Source organism: Hetaerina americana, unplaced genomic scaffold, assembly GCF_022747635.1.
Source record: "Hetaerina americana unplaced genomic scaffold, ioHetAmer1.1.p SCAF_3, whole genome shotgun sequence".
In the NCBI taxonomy this organism is placed as follows: Eukaryota; Metazoa; Arthropoda; class Insecta; order Odonata; family Calopterygidae; genus Hetaerina; species Hetaerina americana.
Genome location: NW_027286874.1, coordinates 3,712,982 through 3,723,674, shown reverse-complemented (window position 1 = coordinate 3,723,674; position 10,693 = coordinate 3,712,982). Strand labels below are relative to the sequence as shown.

Here is a 10,693-nt window from a genome sequence, read left to right as displayed (position 1 = left end):
ATTCACAAGTGAATACTGAGTCGCACATTGTTTGCCAATGTAATGGAGAAAGTAGTATCCAACTCTCATTTAAAATGACCCCATAACTGAATTATGAGACATGAGGCACATAAAACAAGTTGACAGACTTTTTATCCAGTCTATGTCTATTATTGATTATGTACCAGGGTAAAACTGAGGATCAGACTGACAAGGCAAGTGGTTTATCATTTGAACATACATCTTAAAATTAGTACACATTCTAGAAAATAAATACATCCATCAAATATTTGTAACCAACAGCCTTTATATAGCATTTATTTCCCTGAAATAACAAAGTTCTTCAGTGCAATCTATTGACTAAAGTAATAAAACATTCCTTATTCACCAGAAGGGAAAACCCTTCAACACCAATGAAACACTTATGGTTGCTGCAACTTTGTGATGTAACTGGGTAAATGGCACCTGTCATGCGCACACACTCTTCTTGCAAATTAGCACAGACAAAAGTTCTATCGCATCAATAAATATACAAAATGTTTAGTTATTTTTCAACTGTTCACAGGATTACAAAAAATTTGTGCTTTTGTACATATTCATGCTTTAGCAGATAACACAACACACATTTCAATGAGAAAATAACTCCATAAGCAACACCTAATACATACTCTGGCTATCACTGGCTATTTATTACTTTGTTTAGACCTTTCTTTAAAATTTTCATTCATTAAAAGGGGGGAGTGATTTTTTTTGTAATAATGGAGTTGCTATGAAAAGGCATTGCTATGAAAAGACTGTGTGATTCAACGTACATGCTGAATGCAATGAATCCCAGCTCTGTTGATTTAAGTTTGTTGAGATTACCATAAACATAAATATGTAAAGTGATCTCTGAAAAAGGAGAAACTCACTCATAAAACATTAGCTTTATTTGCATGTTGCAAAGTTCACCGTTCCCAAATAGTAAGGGAGAAAAACATTAATACACTCATATACTGCCTGCATGCCAATCAAAATACCACATTGAAAATACCAATTCTCATCTGATCTTTAAGCCTTAATCCTTGACACTGCTTCATCAGCAAAGGACTAATTGTAGCCATTAGCACAGAGTTTCTCTGGGTTTTCAGTTGCAATTGTTTTTAAAATATAAAATATTGTTTACGTTCCTCACCTGTGACAATGTAAACCCTTTTCAAACAGATAACTATTTTGGGTATTATTTATCTGTTGACATGGTTCAGAGGAAACAGTGAAGGTGGGTAATACAATCTGTACATACTAGGCTCTAACAAGGCAGTGGGAGAGCAAAGAGAATCATCACAAAAGTAAAATTTACATAAGACCCCCCACATATCCAGGTTTTTACAGGACAGTAAAGTTCCCATTCAATTCTGGTATTCTCAGATATTCTGAATTCTATTTGTTTGATTTGATTGATAACCAGTTTGCATTTATTGAAATAAGTAATTCAACTAAACGCAAACTGATTTTGAATGATATACAAGTAGTGGAGCATTTTGTATACACTTAAATTCTTCCGTTATCTCCAAACACAAATTGGGGTGATAAAACAGATTGGCTTCAACCTTCACTACAGCATACTTAATTGATGCATACTCATTTAATCAGCTACCAATAAACTGTTTGTCATGCAAAAATCAACCAATATCTATGTGCCCAGCTGTATGATTACATACAGACCAATATGTCTCGGTCATTACTTGGAATTACGTGGTGTTACAATATAACATAGCTCCTAACTATACATGGAACTTTTTCCCTAATTCCACCAAGTCACTACTGCCCAAAGACACCCCCAGGAAGTGCTTTTTCATAGTCTTTGAAAACATTTCACTAACACAAGAATTTCATAAGGCCTCTAAGGTTCCTGAAGTACATTCTTTGAATTAATGACAGCAATTTTAACCTTAATTTACAAGAGGGTTAATCATAAAGTTAAACCCTCCTGTGTTTAATCATTTGTGTGTGATCTTTATCAAGTACTGAGGGTGCAAACAACAGGGTTCCCCCTCCAGCATTCTCAAGGATATTAAACAATACCATCAGGATACAGTTAATACTATCAACAAGTTGCCAAACACATCAGACACCATGTTACAGTTGTTTCATTCTTGACATTCAAGCTTCTGGTTTGCAGAGCTAAAAATTCCAGCAGACTTTATTTTTTCCCTTGAAACCACAGTTTCAATCTTCTAGATCTGCTGTCCATTCTCAGGAAACCATCAACAGAGGATAGCTTGTTTATAAATATGCTAAAACAAGTAACATACAACCAATATTATCCAGAGCTAGGATTTCATCTAGTTGACATTCAGTTGAACCACAGTATTCAGCTACAAATACCAATACAAGAAATTAAAGGGATCAATTTTTTTCAAAATAATTCATTACATTTGAGAGCTTTAATTTTGCATCATTAAACATTTAAAGTTAACAAGGATGTATCTGAGAGTGAAATGCTCCTGCGGTCTCATGTTGCAGTTTTTAGAGTAAATCCTATCCAGTATGTACTTTTCTGGAGCTAACTCGCTTAGAGATTAAATATTATGGGATCAGCCATTTAAGGTATTCAGAGGTATTAATGTTTCGCAGGCATACAGGGCTCCTGTCATCATATTTCGTTAACTTGAGGCTAATACTGAGATGAATTTACAAAATAAGAGGATATTGCACCGCAGGTGGGAGGACTACCCCTTGCAGCAGAGTAAACAAAATATTCTATGGAGCCTCAAAATAATGAAATTGAGTCGTGACTGCAAAACCAACTCATTTTTGATATGGGCCCTGATTCTCGCCATGATACATGCAGAGAAAAAGAGGGATGTACAGAAAATGAATGGGAGTGTCTGTCTGAGGGCCTGAGTGTTCCAATCAACAAGGTGATGCCCTCAATATTTCACCAACCTCACAGGAAGTAGGCAATGTAGAAGGTAGTGATGAGCAGGAGGAAGAATCCGACGGCAGAGAGGAGGAAGGCGGAAGCCAGACGACTGGCACTGCGCTTTGGGTTGTCATCAACCACAAGGGGGGTGTGTTGCCGTGGTGGTGGCAGCAGGGGAAGGCTGTGGGGGGGCACCACACTCACGCATTCAAGCGTCGATCGCACCAATGGAGCCAAGTGAGCGAATTCCCGCGAGACCGATTCAGCCGACAGGGTATGGAATGGCACGGCGGAATCCTCATCATCTTGGCGTAGCAGCAATGCCTCCTCACCCCATAAACGACTGCTCCCTCTCCTTGGATTACGAATACTCCCCGCACCATCATCATCCTCCCTGTAAACGATGCGCAAGCTGGCTGCAATGATCCGCAACTGCTGCTGTCGTCCACCCTCCCCACCCATTCCCCACCCCTCGTACTTGTACCGTGGCTCCCCCCTCGCATCCAAGTCCTCGGCTGCCTCCTCAGGAGAAGCCTTGCGGAAACACGATGCAAGGGGTTGTTCGCCCTCCAGTGGTGCCAAATGCAGAACCGTTGACCCCTCCCCGTCCTCTGGGTGCACCAGGTCAAGGTGAGTCTCGTGCTCTTTGGGGCCATAGCGGGGCTCTTGCTGGCGCTGCCAGTGGTGCCACAAGCGACAGCTCAGTCCAGCACCCGTCCTTCATCAGCAGCAAGCATTACCAGACATTGAAATCAACATATTTATTAAACACACACACCTTTCACTTTTTTCTATAATTTTTAGTCTTTGGCAACTTTCTTTAAGAGGTTGAATGAATGGCCACATTTTGGATTGAACCTGGACCAGGCTATTGCTCAGCTATTAATTGTATATGCTGATTAAAACTGTTCAACACCTTAGACATAAGACTGGTATAGAAATAATTAAGTGCAGGTGATGGTGGAAAAAGTTGTAAAAATAACATTTTCCATATAAGCCACTCCAGTGTCATATGTTCCCAACAAATATAAGCTAGTCATATTTATGAGCGTTTTTTTAAGAAATCTCAACGGTTACCATCATTTTTAGTCAAGCAATAGAAGTAGCATTTATGTAAAAGACTTCAGCAGTGAGACATGGAGTCAGGTGACCACATGAAGACATCAACTCCGAACCTCCTTAGCTAAGTACTCTCATTCATAAACATAGTGCATAAAAAGATTAAAAAAACAATGCTGTCATTTAGGAATGTTTTAGGCATACATCTGGGGTGGTATTGGATTCTATCGGTCATGGAAAATTATTCATTTTCTATAGTAGGTGGTTCATCGGGAGTTAACAAATGTTTAATTTTACATGCAAACAAAAACAAAATTGGTAGAAGGGAACCAATCAGCCATCAAGAAATTCTCTATGCTTTTAAGGGAATAGTCATAGTTTTTCACAGCATTCCACACTCCCTACCAAGTTTATGTTCCGACATATATTGGTCTTGTAGAAATAGTTATTTCCTTTAATATCAGTATTGATACGGAATAGCAGTTTCATTTGCATACTAAATGCATAGCATAATATGGTGATGTGTGCTGGAAGTATATAAGGTGAATACTCAGTTATTACATCATCCCGATCAGAAATTCTCTTTTAATGAGAAATCATCAAAGGCAGACCTTACCTAAGAGGAACATGGATTTCCTTGAAGATGAAACCAATGATATGAAAAAAAACATTTACTCACTCTTGCACTCAAAAGGTACACCTATAAAATAATACCAACACTAGTGAGCATATTATCATTTCAGTTGTATTTAAAATTTATCATCCTCATCCATCAAGAGATGGCAGGAGAAAAAATGAAACATTTAGCAACAAAAATCACAAATGTGCACGTACCCCAATAGAAGCAAACAAAATAAATCCATTGGAACATAAAATAAAAATATCTGTACACAAAATATTTAAGCCTTTTTTCATGTGAAGCAAGCACTGTTACCTCAATTCATTCAATCATAATGTAGTGCTCTCATTGGAAGGTTAATTAGGACAAGCATTGCACAGAAGAATAAAAATACCTAGGCATGAATTAGGGGCACACCTCATACTTGTCTAATATTTGATAAGATTCATTAATCAATGCTTATCAGATTTCAAATCAAAATTAGGAATATTTACCATAAGATTCTTTTTGAAAGAGGGGTGGTGTGAACAGGGCAAAGTTGCATATACTTCCCAAATACTTTCATTTTATACCAGTTTGTTATGCGCAAAGTAAGTATACCACCATATTATTCAACCATGGATGAGGGTGATTGTTTCCTTTAAAATTAAACAATGGCATGCAGAACATGCAAAAATTTCCTTGGATGACATTCAGAGATATTCATGTCATTTATCTGCCTACTGGTCTCATGCAGGAACACAATTTTGTGTTGGCCAAATCGTTTGCACCAAACATACATGAAAACGGACCCTTGCACATATCCTTAATCTGTTTGATGGGAGCACCATACCTGTTATAATGCAGCAACTCTTCATTATTCCTCCGTTGGTGGCTCCCCCTCCCCATCGGCCGGCTGGTGCTACTCAAGCCTCCTCTCTGGCGCTCCTTCCAAAAGGTTATGGTGCCTGGAAACCCACATCCTCCCCCTCCTGCCACCTGTGCCCTCTGGCTTGATGAAAGCAAGATGGTGCCTTGCTTGCCACTCAACTGCTGAGGGGTAGGGGAGTTGCCGCCGCTGGTGGTGGAAAGGCTCCCCCTCCGCCCTGGATCAACAAAGAAGGGCCCCACAGTGTGTGGACCCCTCAGGATGGGCCCCCCAAAGGCACCCACCATGGGTCTCGTACCCTTGAGCACATACACGTTGCTGTACACGAGTTGCCGTGGTATGCAGCACGGTGCTTGCTCGATGGTGGTGAGGTGAGGGGAGCGGGGGTATGTTGGCAGGGGGAGGAGGGGGAGGGGTCAGTTGTGGCTGGGGGGAGATGGCAGCATGATGTGGCGGCAGCTCTCCATACTCTTCAGGTCGTACAAAACCTTTGGGGGAGGAGGGAGATCCCATTGAGTCCCCAGAGTTTATTTCCTCCCAATCCAGAAATCTTATATGTAGTAAAGGACTGTTTTCCAAAGAGACACTAATTGGATGCTTCGTTTAGAACTTGGAACACAATTCCAATCCAATTTTTAATAAAGATGGAAAAAAGGTAATCAGATGGAATGATGGTCAGAAAATATTTGAGTAAAAAAAATCTGTATCATTCATAACCAAAAAATAATAAGCGTACAAAACTGCAAAATGGTAAATCTAATGGATAAGTATGTGAGGACAGAGCTCAGCTTCCATTAAAAGGTACAGCATGAGAAATTCACATATTTGGGATATGATGCACGATTTCTTTCACTCCATCACTTAAGGAATGCTGGAATGCACAAAAGCATTTTTGTTTCACGACACAAAAATACTTGTCATGAAATATAACTGTGTTAGGCTCATCGCTGATGGAATAAAATTGAACAAAACATGATAATTTCTTATCTTTATACTTAGCAGTCAAGAGCTTAGGTTGATGCCAAAGACTCGGCAATATGATTGTGTGTTGACACCTTGGCAATATTGTTTCACAGTGATCAAGCTGGTATGGATAGCTTAAGGTATTTTCTACCTTGTGGGCCAATAATTGTCTTCAATCTAGAAAACTGAAACTTTTAAGATGGACAAGTCGATATGATGATGTGAGTGATAGAGCATGGTCATTATTTTGTGATGTACCTTAAGTGATCGACATACTATCCTCGAAAATTATCATCATGTTAATGCACCATTGCCACCAAAATATTTCTTTTAAATTCTCAATTAACATTGGAAAATGATAATCACTCTGCCTTTGTATGCATGGCAGAGGCTAATGTGTCATGGAAGTTGGCCTTGAAATACAGAGAATGGATTCACAGCTAACGGTTTTGTATCATTGCACATGGGTTACCATATGCCATTGTTTCATTATTGAAACCAGAGTACATTCACTTCATTTAAGTACTTGCATGTTTACATGAAATACAATGATACAAAATGCTTTTGTTCCATGACAAAAAAACACAAACTCAACATGCACCCTGCCATACAGTTTCTAATCAAGAAAATCATACTGCTTGGATTATAGCCGTTGGTACCAGCTGGTTTTTTATTCACCGACCTGAGACTCTCCAGTCATGAGCCAACTACTCTACCTACTAGATTACCATAATACCATACATAATATAGAAAATCCCAATTAAATATAGATCATAAATAATGTAGACCATTTTCACCCAAAATTATATGAACTGAAGAATCAAACTAAAATTTAATTAATTTTTCATTCACTTATCACCAAAACTAGATTTCCATTTTTTTTTATACCTTGGAATTTAGTAGCCAAGGACCATCCTCACAAGGTTCACGGGAAAAATTAAAATATACGACAAAGGTGTCGCCAGCCAGCTGCTGATCATCATCATCATATATAAATGAGGAGATTCATGGGGAGGTGGTAACCCCCATGCCAAAATAAAAATATATATGCCCCAACCCACCTCCAGGGTGCATGCATTGCTCCAAGCTTGGGTTCGACAGCTTCCACCACAGTAGCCTCCATCCTTGTTGGTGAGTTCTGGAAGTCCTCGCCATGGAGACGACTGGACCTCTGAGAAGTGTGCAGCAAGGAGGGATCTAATGGCAGCAGCAGTCTTCTGCAGCCGCAAGTCTCCCGTTCCCTCCTCCAACAGCCCTGACTTTTGCGCAAAGGTGAGTCGTGCGCGGAGGAAGAAACCCATCGGCCACAGCCACTCCTGCCATCACAAATGAGAATACAAGCATGTGCATCAGAGGGAACAGGAACATGCACTCCTGACCTCATCCCCCCTTTACGTGCAGGGGCAAGCAGAGAATGAATGTAGCTGAGGAGCTACAACAAAATCCAGCCAGCTGTGCAAAATGAGCAAATCAATCATTGGCAAAATATTTTTGGAAGATGCAAACCAATCAGGGAGGAGGGTAAACCAAAATCTTCTTGAAAGAGCAAGAGGGAGGATCATTTCCCACTCTGGTGGGAAATGTTTATATGTACAGAGAAACTTGTCTTGAGCAGGACCTGTACTTAATGAAAACCTATCACATCTGGGAAAAATATGCATTTGATTTTGAGACGCATTACATCATTGTTATTAATTCTACTAATATGAAAAAACAAACTCTAAATTTATAAAAATTGGAAACTCTACAGTGGTCCTCTTAATCAACTTTCACTTTTCAATGAGGAGATCCCCTGGATGTCCCCAAATGGGTTTCTCCCCTCTGGTGTGTCTCATGAGCCAAAATGTGTAGTTTTCCAACACAAAATAAGAAGGGATAAGCCCTAATGCAATAGCAGCATGATATTCAATTTTATGCACTCATTTTCCATAACATGTACATTTTACACTGCAAGCTATCATGAGATCAGAGGTGTCCAGGAATCAGCAATCAAAAATTAGTTAAATTTATGATTACCAGCGTTCTGCACAATTTTATTTTCAAAAAGTTGGAATTGTTTCATGTGGTGTTTCCTAATGCTGTTTTCATGCAAAATGTGAGATGGAAAAGAGATTCCTTAAATCAGTGCTCTGCAATCAATTTCCCTTAAATTCTCATTACAGTCTTGCCTACAAATACAATACAAGGCTGAAATCATTTCTTCCATGTCAGTTTAAAACTCACATGATTTGTAATTATTTAGTTTCAGTCAAGGATGCAATCTTCAGGTTTTCAGTATTGCCCCATGCAAGCTATTCAGCGATTTTGACTCATATTGTTCTTAAATAACAAAAAAGGGTAGCTTTTTTATCATCCCAATTAAAAAATTAGGTTTTTCATGATGCTCAGGTTACGTTGGCTGATTGGCTTATTCTTGTACTTGCCACAATACTTTCCTGCTAAGATTATAGTAAAAGATTTTTGTCCTTGTACTTGTTTAGCATGATAGATGTGCTGTAAGGTCAAGTAACATCTTAAAGCTGAAAAAATAGCTGGATTGAGTGTTTTGAATAAGAAAAACTTTTAAAGAATAAGATACAAGAGATGTATCAAGATGCAAGTGTATGAATCATTAAGAGGATAAAATAAAGAATGAATTTGAAAATATGCTTGTGAAAATTAGTGCATTATTTCTAAGTAGTTCAAACAAATTATGCATACAAAAATTTGAATCCTTCCCCCTTAAATATTTTTAAAAGTCAAAATTTGCATTCCAAAAGAAAAACTCCTTCCAGGAAATGTGAGAAATTGTATAAATTAATTTGAGAGTAGTTTCTGTAAACATTATCCAATTTCTATCATTTCTGGTCTTAAGGACCAATTTCTTTATCTGGTCCAATGGTGCAAGAAATAACCAATGATATCACAGTTTCATTTGAAAATCGCAATTTTGAGACCTTGGCTGGTTTAGATAGTTTCAAAGTTAGAATATTTTGTTCAATAGTGTGTCCTGAAAGTTGAATGATATTTATATGGCAATCGTTATAGGTGTAACATCATTTTCCAAAGAAAATTCAAGATTAACAAGCAATTACAATGATTACTAAGCAATTACCCAGCATACATAATGTCAATGAAACATGGCTCTTTCTGAGAGGTATAATTCAAAACATTTTGTGCTCATTAAAAATTTTGATTAAGGGAAAAAATAAATATTGTTTTGGATAGTGTAATTGTAAATATGTGTTAATGCAATGTTTTTATGCATAAAGATCATGTCAATTTCTTTCAGCAATATGAAAGAAGAATTACATAGTATGGCCATTGAAAAATCTGTTTGGTCACATTGATTTTAAAAAATGCAGGGACTGAAAAAATGCCAGTCAATTTGAAACACAAAAGATAAGCATGGAATACAGGGTGCATCATACAGGAGTAGCTGAAAAGCTTTAAGGCACACATGAAGAAAATAGGAAGGAAAGTTAACCTTTTCCTTGAAAATGCAACATGCAATCCAAAAATGTGGAGTTTGCCTGGCTAAAAGCAAAAAAAAATTAATGTTAATCAATCAACAGATTAGGGAGCATAAAGACAATAGATAGGAGTAAGAGATGGTAGAACCATGAAACAACGATTGGTGTAATGCTCTAGGCCAAAGGTTACAGCCTAGGGTTCTTATATGAATCACTATGTCAAAAGCAACTGATCAATGTTTACTCATGGCTGTAGATATTGATGATGCAATTTGAGGTATTTCCAATAAAATATTAGTGCTGAATGCCATTGGAATTGGGTTTTACAAAGGCAGGATTTATGCTGAACTAAGAGACTAGTGAAATAACATCATCCCAGTTGAAATTCTTATGCCCACCAATGCATAGATACTAACGTGAAATACACTTTTCCAGAATCATTACAAGATCAAAAAACTGCAGGAAATGATTGGAAGTAGCACAGGTGATGAACACTTAGGAAGTTTTTGATGACGATTTTTCTATTTGCAACCAATGCAACACAGTGGTCAGAAATACAAATAGTGAACATTATTACATAAACAGTGAAACAGAAGAAGAGTTACTTGATGTGAATTCGACATGAAAGGGTAATAGAAGCTAAACATCTTATGGGGAACTTGCAATTAATGTAGAAGTTTCAGCAGACTCCAGTCTTAGCAAAGAAAATTGAGCTGGAAAACATTTTGGAATGACATAAGAATTATTAAGGTTACATAAAAGGGGGAAATCACAACTTTTGAGAAGGACAGGGAAGGAAAAAGTTTTGCTGAAAGCACTGCTGAGAATCTCACAGGAAATACTCTTCA

At 38.0% G+C, this 10,693-nt stretch overlaps 2 protein-coding genes across 4 annotated transcripts in view; both read right to left on the bottom strand.

Annotated features, from left to right (window-relative positions):
* Window positions 1–266: 266 nt before the first annotated feature.
* On the bottom strand, window positions 267–5,838 carry LOC139690804 (uncharacterized). Its single transcript, XM_071588382.1, has 2 exons — window positions 5,395–5,838; window positions 267–3,602 (listed from the first exon to the last, which is right to left on the bottom strand). The coding sequence occupies exons 1-2, from the start codon at window positions 5,715–5,717 to the stop codon at window positions 2,909–2,911; spliced, it is 1,017 nt and encodes a 338-aa protein (XP_071444483.1). The 5' UTR covers window positions 5,718–5,838; the 3' UTR covers window positions 267–2,908.
* The window catches only part of LOC139690803 (glycogen debranching enzyme), a 54,239-nt gene continuing 49,357 nt past the window's right edge, over window positions 5,812–10,693 (bottom strand). For all 3 annotated transcript variants that reach the window (XM_071588379.1, XM_071588380.1, XM_071588381.1), the window contains exons 26-27: window positions 7,455–7,709; window positions 5,812–5,918 (exon numbers count right to left, since the gene is read on the bottom strand). In XM_071588379.1, coding sequence (XP_071444480.1) covers window positions 5,847–5,918; window positions 7,455–7,709 — 327 coding nt within the window. In that variant the 3' untranslated portion in view covers window positions 5,812–5,846. The remainder of the gene's footprint in view (window positions 5,919–7,454; window positions 7,710–10,693) is intronic.